Source organism: Misgurnus anguillicaudatus, chromosome 4 (genome assembly GCF_027580225.2).
Source record: "Misgurnus anguillicaudatus chromosome 4, ASM2758022v2, whole genome shotgun sequence".
NCBI classification, from domain to species: domain Eukaryota; kingdom Metazoa; phylum Chordata; class Actinopteri; order Cypriniformes; family Cobitidae; genus Misgurnus; species Misgurnus anguillicaudatus.
Window position 1 is genome coordinate 18736162 of NC_073340.2, and position 17913 is coordinate 18754074.

The 17913-nt window shown below is 40.0% G+C and overlaps 1 protein-coding gene across 1 annotated transcript in view; it reads left to right on the top strand.

Moving 5' to 3' along the window:
• The window catches only part of LOC141363654 (uncharacterized), a 68366-nt gene extending 50659 nt beyond the window's left edge, over positions 1–17707 (top strand). Inside the window, exons 2-4 of the mRNA XM_073866504.1 lie at positions 13377–13603; positions 13660–16698; positions 16808–17707. Of these exons, the coding sequence (XP_073722605.1) occupies positions 13377–13603; positions 13660–16698; positions 16808–17707 (4166 nt within the window). The remainder of the gene's footprint in view (positions 1–13376; positions 13604–13659; positions 16699–16807) is intronic.
• The last annotated feature ends 206 nt before the right edge of the window (positions 17708–17913 follow it).

Consider the following 17913-nt stretch of genomic DNA (forward strand, 5'->3'; position numbering starts at 1 on the left):
TACCCCAGGGGTTGCTTGCCCTACAGGTTTCCAAAGGCAACTGTGCCCTCAGGACAGCAGAGTCAAGGTCTTTTGCAGTTCAAGTCTTGTTTAAGTCGGTAGTTCACGTTTTGTTTCTGTAGCTCAGCTCGGCCACTAGCATCATCAAGATCATGGGATACAAGGGGGCATACAAATGGATTAATGGTACCATCAAGTGTCTGGTGAATGTAAAAATGTTTTCTGGCACTATTGTGAGGGCACATTTGTAAAGAAACAAGTTTGCAGTGTAGTACCGTTAGATAAAGCAAAAATAGTGTTGACAGTGTTGATGTGGATTTGTTGTTCTGATGCATTTGCATTTGTTTATATTTCATTTTGAAATGTAATTTGTGTACTTGAAAGCGGAATGGGAAAACATTACTGAAAGGAAATTAATCAGATAAATGAAGTCGAGGCAGAAAAATTCATCTTGAGATTTGGTTTTGAATGTCATGTCTCTAAAACCAAGACATTGTTAGCAAGATGTACACATCTACATTTGATAGACACTCATGTTCAGTAAAATTGAAGACAAACTTCTCCCGGTTCATAGTTAAAGAGTTTTGTTTGTTTAGCTCTGCTGCTTTCGGCAAATCAGTTAGGCGTACCTTATGTTGCATCAACTAATTAATATTCATGAGCTCAACTGATAAGATTTATTGAACCCAGTCTCATGGAGATGCGTGTAAATAGCATGAAGTGTGAAAACTCGTGCAATACATATGCCAAATTCCAATTTGGCGTGCATGTGATACATCATTCCTTCCTGTTCACTTAATACAGCGCATCTTTTTTTGTCGTTTTATGTATTGGTTTTGTCGTATTATGTAACTTTTTGTTACATAAAAACACATATATGTACACTAGATGTCGCCTTGGCTACTGCAGTTCATTGGACCGAATGCGTCAAACAGAGCCGCCATCTAGAAACAGGGGAATCCCGCATTAGCGTCATTGTAGGCAATGGTGTAACAGAAATAAAATCACCATAAATCATCATGAACGCGATTTTCTTGGTTTTCTTTTGGTTCGTTTCAACAGTCAGACATGTATTTAGCATTTAGTACAGGAAAAAATAAAAGTTTTGATTTTATGAAAATTTACTTTTTCTAACTGTAATGCATAGTGCTAGTAGCCCTTTCATCCATGCGCAGCACAAAAGTCCGGCATCGTTCATGAATTCGAAGTACAGGCGGAGATAGCAGCTTTACCTAGATACTTCCTATGACAAGACCCCTGTTCTAAGATGGCGGCGGTTTTGACGCATGCTCAGAGCCCCAAGGCGACATCTAGTGTATATATCTATGACATAAAAAGACATCCTAAAACAAACCCCAATTCTAATCTCAACTCCTAGCGACCATGGCTTAAAAATAGACAAAAACTAGGAGAAACCTTTATATTAAAATAATGTAACATCCTAAAGCAAACCTCAAAAGCTAACCCCAAACCCAAGCGACAATGGTTAAAAAAATGAAAAAATTGAGAAACCAATACATAAAACAACCAAAAATATGCGCCGTTTTAATTGAACGGGAAGTACTGGCGTATCATATGGACGCCAAATTGGAATTTGGCGTATGTATTGCACGAGTATTTACACTTTGTGCTATTTATACGCATCTATATGAGACTGGGTAGATTTATTACAGTATGTGTATAAACATTTCCGACATTATTTCAGATCTTTCACTTGAACCAATGTTTTCAAATCATATCCTCAAGGCTGTGAGGCCACATTGAGAGTGAATCATGAAGGACGTGATCTTGTGCGCAATGCATTTGTGTGGCTATTTTCCATCCTTTAACCTTTATTGACCTCATCCTCTCTGTATGCTATTGGGCCTGAATTGTTAGCTGTAAAATATCAGCTAGCTCTCTTACCTGCTGGAAATAGTTCATGTTAAACACATTGGATGGCTGATCATGAATTACACCTAGTTTAAATGCTTAGTGTGTGATTTATCTTCGACTGCCAATACAGTGCATACTCCAATACGCTCAACCTGGTCGGTCTCTGTTTTGTATTGTATGTTGTGTGTGTGTCAAGGCAGCTCAAGGTCTCGAAAGAAATGAAGAGCGATTATTCTGACGTCCAGGCTGAGTGCTTGGGTATTTTGTAATAAAGGGCAGAGAGGAAACTGCGTGCTCAGCATCGGCCATCCGGCAATCCACCAAACGTTCCGTATCTTAATGGGCATTGTGGAAAAATAACAGCGAGTGTCTTTAGACACCTCTGGGTCAATGTCCTGTCTTCGAAGTAGCGTGATATGTTACGGTTGCACGCCACAGGCTGTTGTGTGCTTCGTAAACCTTACAAATGTTAACTGTCTAAATAACAAAATGCTCCCCATTCCCAGAATGTGGATAAATTAGGTTACAAAGATGTTATCCTGACTCTTACTTTGTTCTGTGGCAATGAGTCAAAGCAAAGGGGCAGCGTTGCTGTGGCGGGAAACAATGTTGAATAGAATCCATGTATTCAATCTCAGGTCCCTGAGAAGGCAAGATAAGGAGTAATTGCCTATTTACTCATCAGAACAGTGAATGAAATAGAAAGCGGTGGCCAGCTAGGGTCTTAACCGTGGTTGGCCAATGAAGTAAGCTGGCTAAAGTATACAGTGCATATGGGCAAATATTTGTCAAAATGACAAAAATACATAAATGCTATTTGGGTTGGATAATACATGCAACTAAGGTTGAGTTTTGAGTCTTTACATGTATACAAAACATAATACAGTGTTGCATCTTTTTGGGTACTTTAGTGTACCCTAAGGACCTATAGATGAAAATCAGTCATGTGACCTTTTACGTCATGCCGCCATCTTAAGGCCCTACCGAGTACCAGTAGGCTACTGACAAGTGACAAGCATTGGCTAGCTTGCTACAATTTACGGATTTCTTATCTTTTACTGTCTATGATTCTTACGGATACAGTAAAGGGCTACGAAAGACAATGTCGCACCTCGACTGTCATGAAAAGAAAAGCTACTTAAAAATATATATCTTGGTTGTGATGCCTACTCGATCCCTGATGCGTTCTTCCAGCCGCTGTCCGCTGCTACCGAACTACCACTATTTTACAACATAAGAAGGCGCGACACAACATGAAACATTGCTCGAAGTATCACCTGGATCTCTACACATGAACGCGAGCATTGAGAACATTATTTGTGTACACAGAGTTTACTAAAAAGAAAGGTTTTGTACAACTGACTTTGGCTCCGCTCGTCATCTTTGCCAGGCGTAAATAATCAGAATGCGAATGAATGAACCTCATATGAGGCTCCTTTTTCAACTAGAAGGTCAATATTGTTTTTCACTTGCGACAAACAATGAATTATCCATGCATTTATATGGAACTATGCTTTAGGAGCTATCCATCTTTACTATCCTACCTCCGTACGTTGCATTCGGAGATCGCTACATCTTGACTGGCAAGATGGCGGCGAGCGGAAGCCAAATCAACCAAAGTCAGCTGTTCAAAACCTTCTTTTTAGTAAACTCTGTGTACACAAACAATGTTCCCAATGCTCGAGTTCAGGTGTAGAGACACAGGTGATACTTCGAGCAAAGTATGATTGTTGTGTCGAGCCTTCTTAGTGTTGTAAAAATAGCGATTTTGATGCTCACAACATATTGAAGGCAAAGCTTCTAGTTCTTTTGCGACCACTTCAGGTACTCAAAATTGCGGAAGACAAGTGAGTGACGTCAGCTGATAATTATGTATTGTGTACCTTTAAAAGTACACTTAAATGCTTTGTTCTTCTAACATTTAAATGATACAAAATTGGGCATTAAAGGTAAACAATAGGTCCTTAGGGTAAAATATGGTGCCCCTAAAAGATACAATATTTTAATGTGTTAAATACCCGTGAAGGTACAGAAATGAAACTTGAAAGAAAAGGTAAAGTTCTAAAAAAAATTATAACTTTTACCAAACAAATGAGAAGTTTGTTGTTGAAAATAAATAACTTGCTGACAGTTATTCTTATTATCATTACATTACATTAAATTAAAATGTCTAGGACTTCAAGAAGATGGGTCATAAAAACAACACTGTTAGAAAAATATAGTGAAAATATGTAGCCCAGCTGGCACTGGGGTGGTACCCTTTCAAAAAGTAAAGCTTTGGACCAGGGTTTGTTTGTGGCAGCTCTTTTAGTTTTATTCTTAGTCTTTTGGACGAAAATGCTTTTTAGTTTTAGTCACATTTTAGTCACTTAGTCACGTTTTAGTCGACGAAAACACAAAAAGGTTTTAGTCAAGTTTAAGTCAATTTTAGTAAAAAAAGTAGTCTTTAACAAATTAATTTAGGTTAAAAAGTATTGGAAATGGGCTTAGGTTTGACAAGTAGATACATGTAGAAATGTGTCACAAGCTGATTGTCGAGTAAAATTGAATGTATATGATATGTTAACAGCGTGACTTGTTAGTTACCTTTAAAAAAAGCAGCTTTGTGGCCACATTTACCGTCGTCTCCCAACATGCATTCCATTTTTCTTTCTGATGGATTATACTGAAAGTATGTCTATAAATCATCTCACCGTTTCTGTTTATTGGCGTCACGCCACAGTCCTTCGAACTCGCCATAGCTGCGGCATGGCGGCAGCCGGGTGGTGGGCTTACCCAAAACAAGGATAGGAATACTTGTTAGCTACAACAGACAGATTTCATGCAAAATAGGCAGAAATTACATGCATTGTAAACGTCAGACTTATAATAATTTTCGTTCCGTCTCGTCAACGAAAACTCGAAAGCGTCTCGTTATGTTTTCTTCATCTTAGAGCCATTTTAGCTAGTCATCGTTGCGTTATCATCATAAAAAAAGGTGCGTCAACTAAATCATTTCGTTATTGTCATCGTTGACGAAAACAACACTGCTTTGGCCCTTAAAGTTCATATTAGTACCTCAGAAGTACATATACGGGTGCAACCCTGTATCACGAAATTATGAACCAATAGTCATGTTCTTTTCTGTGACACTGACACTGACCTTTTGCGTGAACATGTCACATATTTCTGTTTACGTGTCACTGTGACGTATTTGTTACTCAACTGTTTTGACCTTTTTTTCATGATTTTTTTATATTCTATGATTTTTAAACCATTGTCACCTGACATTATAGTTGGGTTTGGGTAAGGATGTCATTTCATGTAAATCTAACCCTAAACCGAAGTGACAATGGTAAGAAAATAGGACAAAACAGTTGAGTAACAAATACGTGACAGACGTGACAGGCGGAAAAACGTGTCAGTGTCACGGAAAAGGCTCACAAATATAGGTACGTAATTTTGTGATACTGGGTTGACTGGTAACAAATGTATACATATCTGCATCTAATGGTACATATTAGGACCTTTTTACAGGGTACTCCAGCTGGTTTAAATATTTTGATATTTTTTTCTGACAGTGCAAGTGTATATAAAAAATATAGTTGCAATGAATGGCTGCTTTAGAGATGTTAAACTATAACAGAATTTGGATTTGTTTTGGATTTTTGTAGTCACAACAAAATTCACACATCACTGGTTTTAGCACCTTCTGTTATATTAACTCTGGCTCTGATTCAATGAAATCGTTGTGTAATGACATTGGAAAAGTCTACGCTAAATGCGAGCATGCCAGAGCTATCACTAATCTGTAATTACATGTTTACATTTGAGGATGAGCAGGGATATAGATATTAACAAATAATTACCTGTGGCTTGAACGAAGCTTTGTTTCATTCCACTAGTCTCATTAATTTCGAAGTTTAGAAACTCATTTAATGACCTGAAACATTTCTGAAGACTTTATCTTTATTTCACTGGTCCTTGCAGTTTAATTTGTGCCCCATTTAGCTCCTTTAATTATATTTATAGGATGATTTTGTTGTTGTCACTAAGCAAAGATAAGTATGAGTATGGCATATACTGCAGTCATAATCGTGTATGACAAGGGTAACAAAGATTTTAAAGCATTTAAACCAACATTAAGATTTAGTATGGACACTGCTGTACATAAAACTTACAGCAAGAGAAAAGTTTTAAACTCAGAATACTTTATTTAAATATTACAAAGTATATTATAAAGTAAATAAAGTGTGAAAACTTAATAATTTGCTCATTTAATTTATTCCAATATCGTTTTTTGGTTTTTATGTGTATCACATTTTTTAATCAGCCTATGTGAACTTGACTAATTTAAGTTTGGACTATAATAAATTGTGTTAAAGCAATATTGCTATTACTGGATGGGAAATTTGAGTTAATTGATTTAATTGTGCTATGGTAACTAAAACAATATAGTAAGTTCAAGTTAATGCATATATCTAGATAGATAGATAGTTTATTGTCCCGTAACAGGATTTTTTTACAGACTGTCATACAGTACACGCAACTAGCAAAATATGTACACAAAAACAATAACAACAACAAAACACAAAATGGTGAATGTTCAGCTATGTAACCTGTTGAGGATTGAAATCACAGATGGTACAAAGCTCTTTTTGAAACGAGCCCTTCTCCATGTCAGGGTCCTATACCTGCGCCTGGAAGGCAGGAGAGTAAAGTAGACGTTGAGGGGGTGTTCTGGGTCTGTTGTTATACAGTAGTATGGGCAAGGCGGGCTTTTGCTCTGTCATTGAGTTCTGAGATGTTGGGTGTAGGGGAGTGTATTATTTTTGAAGCTATGTGTGTGATTTTATTCAGTTTGTTTTTGTTGGTGACTGACAGCATGGTATAATAACTAGTGGAGCAGTATAACAAAATGGGCTGAATAATGCTTGTGTATAGTAGAAACAGAAGATGAGGGGCAATGTAAAGGGAGCTGAGTTTTCATAGAACATGCAGACGTTGTTGTGAGTGTTTATGGAAGTCTGTTATGTGATGGTCAAAAGTGAGCTTGTTGTCCAGGGTGAGTCAGGTATAATTTCTCAACCTGTTCTATCATGTTGCCATGAATGGAGATCTGATCCAAATTTTAGAATTTTTTTCAAAGTTTGGTGGGTACTGGAACTTAAGTTCAGGTGCGACTTATACAGTACGTCAAAATTATTTGATATGAACCAAGATAAACCATTACCGTCTACAACCGCAAGAGTTCATTCAGCCTCCCAGGAATGTATGCTATTGTGTATCATGTAAATAACTGTTCATGTTACTCTAACATGTACGGACACCTATTCAGCCTGCTGTCCTGTGCTATTGTTTAAATAACTTGCCTTTCCAGATTAAATGTCTGTTCTTCGGCTTGGATTTTGTAAAATAATTTTCTAAATAAACGCATAGTATAGTCCAGTGCAACTTATATATGTTTTTTCCTCTTCAAAACGCAATTTTGACTGATGTCCCTTATACTCCGGAGCGACGTATAGTCTGGAAAATACTGTAGTTTAAACAAGGATGATGGTAATATGTTACATGGTAACATGTTAATTGGTAATATGTTAATATGGTAACATATTGCCCGCATGGAGTCTATGAGTTGCCCACCAAAGCACATTCTATTAATAGCTTCAATTTTAATATTTATTTATTTATTTATTACATATTTTTTATATACATTTTTTAAATACACTGTAAAAAATATTTGCTGTCTATCTCTAGTCAAGATAAATAATAGTATGTTGAAATGACTTGTAAATCTGAGTTAATTCAACAACAAAGATTTAAGGCAGCAAATAATTTTTTACACTTCAGTGATAAAACATATCCACAAGTAAAATAAAATAAATCAACAACAAAAAAAAAAAAATGTTTTGACTATCTCAAAAAAGCAGCCATGCAGCCCCTGTTTTATCCATTGTGGTGGTAGCCCTTGCTCACAAAAAGGTTGGAGACCCCTGATCCATATAGTGTATTTAATGATGTTATATCCAAAGGTTGCTCCGATGTCATTTAAATGTTCCATCTCCCCTACGACCATGCTATTACGATTAAACTTTTGAGATAAAATAGATATTAAGGATTTGTTGTGGCACTCAATTGTAGTCATTTAAATCAGTCATGTAAATCTATCTGTATTCATTTGTGTTAATGTGCAAGAGCACTTTATATTGAGTCTGTAGTACTTTGTTGTTATCATGCATGTAGGTTAGTGGAAGAAAAAATTTAGACATTGAATGAAAATAATTTAAATTTATTCCTTTTTGGACACAGAAATTATTTGCTATTTTCTCTGTCCATTTTCCGTTAAGGATTATTAATTTATCAAAACAAACACTATTGATCTAAATGTGTACAGAGTGAATATAAAATTGCCTTGTTAAATTGGTTTAAAATCTGGTTTCTCTTTTGCTTTGTGTTTATCTGAGTACTCATATTATTCAGGTCTTTATAAGTAACCAGACAACTCATGAATACAAGTTTTTTTAACCAGACTTTTAATCATGTTATTGTGAGTCTATAGGGGTTAGATTATTTGTTATTAATCTAAGGTGACTTAAAACAGCAAGCCTGATCTTACGTGACATGATTTCCACAGATGGACAAAATGTTATTAAAACATGTTGTTGGTCCATCTCTACCTATCGTCATATTTTTTACTGATCTTATAAATATATAAATAGAAACGCTATTTCCAGTCTGTTTAATTGAACTCATAATATGCAAATACAAATGTTAAACCAGGTTTACAAACGCACACTTTGGACTAATGAAATCCAAATACACAGGATTAATAATGAAACCCAGTGTAAAGTCAAAACAGTAACACATGAAAGATAACTCTGAATTACATTTGGCCAAGCTTAAAGAGGACCCTGCATGATCCTGTGTTTCTCTGCATGATAAGTTACTTTCTCAGAAGGGCATTAAGATGTATCTTCATCTTTATCCCACGGCAGATAATGTATACAGTACTGTATTCATACAGGTCCCTAACTCATGCACTGCATAATATTCTTCATTGCACTTTCACAAACAAGGTCGACACTGCATTCACAAAAACTGCAACTCTGCACAACAGGAAATGGCCCAAAAGTTTATTGTTTCTGGAAGCTTCAGCATACATTTATTTTTTATGTAAAGAAGGTATTGTATTATGGTAAAGCAAAATAAGGATTTATGGAAGGAAATGTCAGGTGACTTAAAGTCCCCCTGTACTCGATAATGTTATCACCTAAAAACTCAATAGTATCATAATAGTAAAACTTTTTCTTTTGACAGTAATTTTTAATACTTAAAATTACTTTAATTCCAGTGTGATCTCGTTCTTTGATGTCATATGACAATACCTGTGCGAGTGCTGCATGCAGTTGAACATGCTTATCAATGTGCGTCTTGATATAATGGGTATGGTTTTCTAACAAAGCTAGCGTCCGGAGCAGAAAAGACAGAAAAAGCGCCTGCCTGCATGATCATATCACTGTATTATTTAAAGCTTGCCGAGCCTCAGGAGGCTCGCGAGCCGCGCAATGAGTAACACTGATCTACATTCTTGACATATTTACTATATGCGGATCAATGGAGATGCAAATTAGACCACGCCTTTACTCAACTGCACAGCTCAGACCATAAAATAAATATGAGATTTAGTCCCCACCTCCACTCATTCGTACCACCTCTGACCATAGATATATAAATAGATACATTTGGCAGTTTTGGACACATAGCTGCTAAGTTTCACAATGCATACATGAACTGTGCGTTTGCAGCACAAACTTTTTTTAGCACTTATGTTAACAGGTTAGAGCATGAACACTATGTATATGCAGCATCCATACATAATATCTATGGCTGGAACTTACTGATCCCTGTCTTCAACTGTGATGATGTGATTGGTTTTATGTTTGTGACGTAGGAAACCAAGACAATTTCAAACCATGGATTTAAAGGAATAGTCTACTCATTTTCAATATTAAAATATGTTATTACCTTAACTAAGAATTGTTGATACATCCCTCTATCATCTGTGTGCGTGCAAGTACGAGCAAACGTAGCGCTTTTCTAAGCGGAACTATATTTTATGGCGTAATAGCACTTTTGGGAGTACTTCGACTCGGCGCAGTAACACACTCCCTCTCCCATTATGAGAGTGAGAAGGGGAGCGGACTTTTCAGGCGAGTCGAAGTACTCCCAAAAGTGCTATTACGCCATAAAATATAGTTCCTCTTTTAAATCCGTGCACGCACACAGATGATAAAGGTATGTATCAACAATTCTTAGTTAAGGTAATAACATATTTTAATATTGAAAATGAGTAGACTATTCCTTTAAGACTGTCTTTGGAAAACTTAAATTTTATGGAGAAAATACTCAGCAGTGGTGTTGACTGATGAATGTGCACATAGTTTGTCTTAAAGCATATTTAAAACACCACAGAGACATACATGAACAACAATAAAACTTGATTTTCACCACATGGGGACTTTTAATTTCAACATACAGTTGAATGTTTTTGAATAGCTAAAAGTGCAATGTAAATTGTTTGCTGCCTTATTTTTTTGTTCAATCAACTCAGATTTAAAAGTCATTTCAACTTACTATTATTTATCTTGAATAGAAATTAGTTGTTATAAATACAAATAGGTTGTTATGTCTTAAAAAATATGGTTAAAAAAGTATTTTTATAAGTTGTGAACTTACTGCAAGTTTAATAAATGCTATTGTTAAGCAAATCAGTAGGCATGCAACAAAAATTTGATTTGTCCTACTTCTCTGCAGAATGCAATAAATCCAATTAACCAATCATAGGGCACCATTCCACGCATTGTAAACAACAATAGCAGCGCTTTGAATACACACAGAAACCTAATTTTCCTCATCTTCTTTGTACTTCGTGATCAACAAACAAACAAAAACAAAATAATACTTTTGATGGCATTACAGTTTTTCTCAGTCGCTTTGTTACATTTCTCGAATCATCCTCGACATTTGCAAAACAATAAGTGCATTTCTCAAAACAATTTGTACAAATAGCAAAACACCATGTATAACCTGCAAAAGCCACTCTCTTACTCCTTAAAGCGTAACTAAACCCCTGGTCAGAGCCTGACTCCACCCACTGGCAATATTTGAAAAATGCAAGAAAAGTGGGCAGATCCCAACAGAGATAGAGGGGACGAACTAAGCTCGTAACAAGTGTGTGGTGAGATCGTAACAAGGGCGTGGTAAGCTTAAACCTGCTTACGTCACGAGTCATTTTTTTGGACCCAACATCCAATAGGAAAATTCAACTGCAGTAGCCACCGTTCAACCTGAAGAGGGCAGCACTAAGACGTTTTTACACCATATATTGCAGTATTGAAACACTTTATATCCAAATGTCAAAAAAACTTACTAAAATCAATGAACAGCACTAAACCATCATTCTTACATCAGTAACTAAAAAAAGTTGGATAAGGGTTTAGTTACTCTTTAATCCTTAGTTCATGTCTCAAATGTAAATATCTGTGTCAATGAACATGTGAGTGGCATCAGAATGACAAGTCCTTGTGTCATTGTTGTACGGATAAGACAGTCAAATTGTTTAGTCATGTTGTCTATATAACACTTTACTCTGGAGGTTGTGATGACAATTATTGTAAATTGTAGGTTACACCTGTAAGTTATGTGGGAGTTTGTTTGCAAGACACTGGACAAAATTTACATTTACGCTTTTACTGTTTGTACTGTAATTTGTTGACAGACTATGTCATTGCTATACAGAGAGGAAAATACAGCACTGCATAGCACAAAGGAAACAAAAATGTGAACATATCTTTAGGGAAACTGTACGTGCATTGCTGTAGGAATTACATTGAAGTCTTCCTATACCTCCTGACCCAGCAAGCATTTTTGGCTAAAACAAGGCTAAATTTGGGCTGCCAGCGAAAGTCTAATAAACGTCTAACCATAGCACAAGAATTGACAATGCGTATACTTTTAGAACATGTAAAAGAAATGAAAGCAAACACATTAAACACCTGTAACTTTGGTTACATGTTGGAATATCATACATCTTCAAGTTATTTTGGCAAAAATGGCATGTAACCAAATTCAAGGTTATTTAGGGTAAAAGTGGGTTACTCATAGCCGGACTATATTGGGTCTATAGTTAGCCATCATTTCAACATGCCTAAATTCTAATATATTTTGATCAACATGACATAAGCAATTGATAATGTAGAAAAAAGCAGAGAATTGTACATAATCATTTGCATGGATACACCAAAGCATTTGCATCTTCTTCAAAGAAATGAAAAACTGCTTTTTTGATATGTACAAGTGACACAATGATGTAAGAACTGAACAGGTAGTTTTGAGAATTTCAATCTGAGTAATGTTTCAAAGCGACTGAGAAAAATTGTAATAAACCTGTGGTGGTTTACTGTGGCGGGAAAAGAAACGTAGCATCAGATTAAGAATAATTTACGAGAGAGGTATTCAGGCAAAAGAAAAATGCCAGCTGTTGCTTGTTCTCACACGACAGCATCAAGCTTCTGTCATGCTAACTGTGACGGAGGAGACCTAGCCTCCCCGCTGGGTAATCATTACTGGCAACCACACACACACACACATACACACATACACACATCGCATTCACTTACCTTTCATAATCCATCCCGTTTTCCCCGGCTGTCGAAGCTGTGAGTGCACGCACACTCTGATGGCACATGGACATGTTTACATACCACTCTTCCCCTCTGTTAGCATCCATAACCCGGACCCTTCATACACACACATTGCTTTGCACACCCGCTGTTTTGGTTGTTTGTTTGTTTTGGTTAGCTGCCTTCGGATTGACACGCTGTGCCGGCAAACCCGAGTGATCGAGCGGCGCGCGCTTATGACGTCATCAAAGTGCGCCGCGCCGGCGCAGTACATCCGAAGGTTGGCGAGTCCATTTATTTTTGTTAAAGGGGTATTGTTATTTTGTGTATGTTAAGGTTAAGTGTTTATTGCGTTTGATTTATGTATTAATATGTGTATTTATCTTTTAAAAGATAATGTTATTTATGTGTTTGGTTTAATAAGTGTATTTAAATTCTTAAAGGTGAAGGAGGGTTTTAATTAATTTATACTTACCTGAGAGTTAAGATTTAGGGGAGGAGTCTGGCCTATAAAGAGAGAGGCCAGACTCACAGAAGGTACTTGTTTACCAAGTCGACCAAAGTGAGTGGTAGTGGAGGAAGTTGTCTGATATATTGTTGATATTTGCTTGTGTATACGTTTTCATCATTATTTTGCCTTTTTGTTTATTTATTTGGTACTTTGGTTTTTTTTGTCTGCACTTGTAAATATAAATATATCACATTTGGTTATCTTCTCATACACTGTAAATAAACTTCACCTTGTACGAAAGTACTCTTACGGTTTGAGCCATCGTTATTGTGGTATTTTGAGACATACCCACGTCTCAAAGCGAACTGGTGGTGTTCGCTTTATCACAGTTGGTGGCAGCGGTGGGATGGCTCCCCGTAAGCATAAAGGCCGGGTACGGTCTAAGGTGAAGGCAGTGGAGGAGGATGTGACCTGGAACGCTGCGGAGTCAGTGGAGGACGAGGGATCGCCTACTGAACGTTCCGGTACATCACCAAAGCACTTCCTGCTCAGTCATCGATGGACATGGGAAGTCTGCGGATGGATCTACCAACCCCAGCAGCACGGAGAGTTACGGGTCATTATGATGCAGATCATGACGTAGGCTTTCCGAGATTCCCTGCTCCCAATCAGCCGTTACAACGGGCAGAGCCGAAGATACCTGTCTTTCAACAAGGGGAGGACATCGAGAGTTATCTTCGGCGGTTCGAGCGTCTTGCTAAGACCTGGAGGTGGCCTCAGGAGGAGTGGAGTTGTCGTCTGGTACCGCTGCTGACAGGGCAGGCGTTGGAGGCGTATCTGGCCATGGACGAGGACCAGGCGGAGCAGTACTCTGAGCTGAGGGAGGCACTTCTGGCTAAGTTTGATGTCTCGGCTGAGACATATCGTCAACGGTTCCGGGCGGCTACAGTTCCTGCTGGTGAGTCGCCCACAGAGTCATATAACCGGCTGAAGAACCTCTTCAATCGTTGGATGCGGCCGGAGGATCACACAAAGGAGGAGATCGGCGAGATCGTCATCCTTGAGCAGCTGCTCAGGGTTCTGCCCTATGAGGCATGCATGTGGGTGAAGGAGCACGAGCCGAGATCAGGACTGGAGGCGGCGAAGCTGGCACAAAGGTACCTGAATGCTCACCGTGGTGGTCCTCGCACTCAAACCCCCAAAGGTACTGTACGCACTTTCACACAAAGTAATACTGATGCTGTGGCTCAGAGAAGTGGTGTGGAGCATACGAGCACCCAGGGACAACACCCATCATTGGGGAAGGGGTTGATTTGTTTCTATTGCCAGCAGTCGGGTCACAAAGCATCTGTGTGCCCTGCACGAAAGGCAAAATTGACTGGTTATTGTTACGTTCCAAGGGAAGGGGACAATGTACGAGACTCTGTTGGGAACCTGAGAAATTGTTGTGATGTGACTATTAATGGACAAACCTTACAGGCACTTGTGGACACTGGGAGTTCTATATCCCTAATTAAACCATGTTATGTTCATAATGTTGATTATCTGATGACAACATCTGTGCAATGTGTTCATGGGGATATTAAGCAGTATCCTCAAGCTGAAGTTACTGTGGGTATTTATGATCAAATGTTTCTATTGACTGTTGCAATAGTTGAGAATTTACCTGCTGACATGATTCTTGGTAGAGATATACCTGTCATATATGATCTGTTACCAACCAAGAATGTAAATGTTTATGAGGATGCCATTGTTAACCTGTCATGTCCTGTGTTAACCAGAGCCCAAGCTAAGGCAGGTCTCCAACCACTGCCAGACTTTGATGATAGTCTGCTGCAGGGTGGAACCAAGGGCCCCAGAAAGTCACACCAACAACGGCGGTTTGAAAAGTACCTGGGTACACCAGTCGCTGAATCTTCAGTGGAAGGTCTCAGTGTTGATGGCTGGGAGATCCCAGAGAATATTGTTGCTTTGCAAAGGGGTGATGTAACATTAAAACCATTGTTTGAAAAGGTTGAATGTGGGAAAAATGATACTGTGTGCAATGAGAAATATGTGGTGTTGAATGATGTGTTATATTTACAAACAAATGATGTAACACATTTGATTGTCCCCACATGTTGTCGCCCTATGGTATTACATCTTGCACACACAGTCCCCTGGTCCGGTCACCTCGGCCAACAGAAAACACATGCACGCATCTGTTCACGTTTTCACTGGCCCACATTATACACTGATGTACAGACATACTGCAATACATGTGCCATCTGTCAGAAGACCAGTATTGTATCCCAGCGGGGTCGAGCACCCCTGCAACCTCTCCCTGTGATCTCTGCTCCTTTCAGGCGAATAGCGATGGACATCGTAGGCCCCCTGGAGAAGAGCAGCAGTGGAAATCAGTACATCTTGGTGGTCAGCGATTACGCTACAAGGTACCCAGAAGCATTCCCTCTTCGGTCTATTACCACACCGAAGGTCATCCAGGCTCTGGTACAGTTGTTTTCTAGGGTTGGTATTCCTGAGGAGATTCTCACAGACCAAGGGACGAACTTCACATCGAAGCTGATGGGTCAACTGAATCGTCAGCTAGGCATCAAAGCAATCAGAACAACCCCATATCATCCACAAACCGACGGACTGGTCGAAAGATTCAACCAGACTCTGAAGAACATGCTGAGGAAGTTTGTTAACGACACAGGTAAAGATTGGGACAAGTGGCTACCGTTTGTTCTGTTCGCTTACAGAGAGGTTCCCCAAGCATCAACAGGATTCTCGCCCTTTGAACTCCTATATGGCTGGCAGGTGCAAGGACCATTAGATCTTCTGAGGAAAGGATGGGAAGGCACTACAAGTGGAGCTGAGGAGAAGGGGATAGTCCAGTACGTACTGGAGATGAGAGATCGGCTTGAGCACTACCGAGAGGAGGCGAAGGAGAACCTACAAGAGGCACAGAAGAAGCAGAAATTATGGTATGACAAATATGCACGAAAACGAGAGTTCCTACCTGGACAGAAGGTACTACTCCTGTTGCCGACATCGGCCAATAAGTTGTTGACCAAGTGGCAAGGACCATACAGTGTGATCCGAAGAATGGGACCGGTGACCTATGAGATACACCATCCAGACAAGGGGAAGACCAAGCAGACATATCACGTTAACCTGCTAAAAGAGTGGAGAGAGCCAGCGGGTAAGGAAGCACCAGAAACATCATTGATGGTACAAGAGGTGGACTGTGAGGAGGAAGAGCCTGCAGAGTCGATAGCCAAGAGAGGAGCGTCTGTGGTGGATCTGAGTCACCTAGAGGACCTCCAGCGTAAAGACCTGCAGTACCTCCTAGATCAGTTCCCTCCTCTCTTCCGCCAGAGGCCTGGGCGGACTGAGTTGGCTCAACATTACATCCATCTGAGTAACCCGACACCATCAAGACAACGGCCTTACCGGGTACCTGAACGGCTTGTGGACCCACTGAAGAAGGAGGTGGAGCTGATGATGGAGCTTGGTGTGATTGAGCCCTCGACCAGTGAATGGTGCAGTCCAGTGGTCATCGTCCCGAAGAAGGATGGAACACTGAGAATCTGTATAGACTTTAGGAGGCTGAATGCACAGTCTCAATTTGATGCTTACCCGATGCCTCGGATTGATGATCTGCTAGAGAGGATCGGGAAGGCGAAATACATTACAACCTTGGATCTCTGCAAGGGATACTGGCAGGTACCCCTAGACCCAGCATCACGACCATACACCGCATTCAGGACACCACTTGGGCCACCAATTCACGGTTTTACCATTTGGCCTGCATGGGGCGCCAGCGACCTTTCAGAGGCTGATGGACCGAGTGCTACAAGGCTGTGAAGGTTGGTCTGCTGCTTATTTGGATGATGTGGTCATCTACAGCAACTCCTGGGGTGAGCATCTGCAACACTTAAAGAGCACCTTACAGAAGATCCAGAATGCAGGATTGACCCTAAATGTGGACAAGTGTGAGTGGGCAAGGCAGGAGGCGAGGTACCTGGGATACCACCTGGGAAATGGACAGTTGCGTCCTCAGGTGGACAAGGTGGAAGCCATTCGGAGGAGCCCCAGACCAACGACAAAAAAGGAGGTGAGGTCTTTCTTGGGACTGATCGGCTGGTACCGAAGATTTGTATCAGACTTCGCCACTCTAGCAGTGCCACTCACAAACCTGCTTGCAAAAGGGATCAAGAATCCAATACCTTGGACGGAGGACTGCGAAAATGCCTTCGTCAAGTTGAAGAAGAGGATATGTGCTGATCCTGTGCTGCAAAGTCCAGACTTTACCCAGCGGTTCCTCGTACAGGTGGATGCCTCGGCGACAGGCCTGGGAGCAGTTCTGTTACAGGGAGCAACAGGAGAAGAAAGGCCTGTCACCTACCTCAGCCGGAAACTGCTGCCACGAGACACACGTTACTCTGCAGTGGAGAAGGAATGCCTCGCCATCAAGTGGGCCCAAGAAAGTCTCCGATATTACCTCTTGGGACGGGAGTTTGACTTGGAGACAGACCACAGGGCATTATCATGGATCCACTCCATGAAGGACCGAAACTCCAGGGTCACAAGATGGTACCTCAGCCTACAGCCCTATAATTTCAAGGTGTGGCATCGTCCTGGAAAGCAGAACGTGGTCGCCGACTACCTGTCTCGGTTCCCGGCCAGTGCGCGGCTTAGAGAGGGGGGGGATAATGTGACGGAGGAGACCTAGCCTCCCCGCTGGGTAATCATTACTGGCAACCACACACACACACACACACATACACACATCACTTACCTTTCATAATCCATCCCGTTTTCCCCGGCTGTCGAAGCTGTGAGTGCACGCACACTCTGATGGCACATGGACATGTTTACATACCACTCTTCCCCTCTGTTAGCATCCATAACCCGGACCCTTCATACACACACATTGTC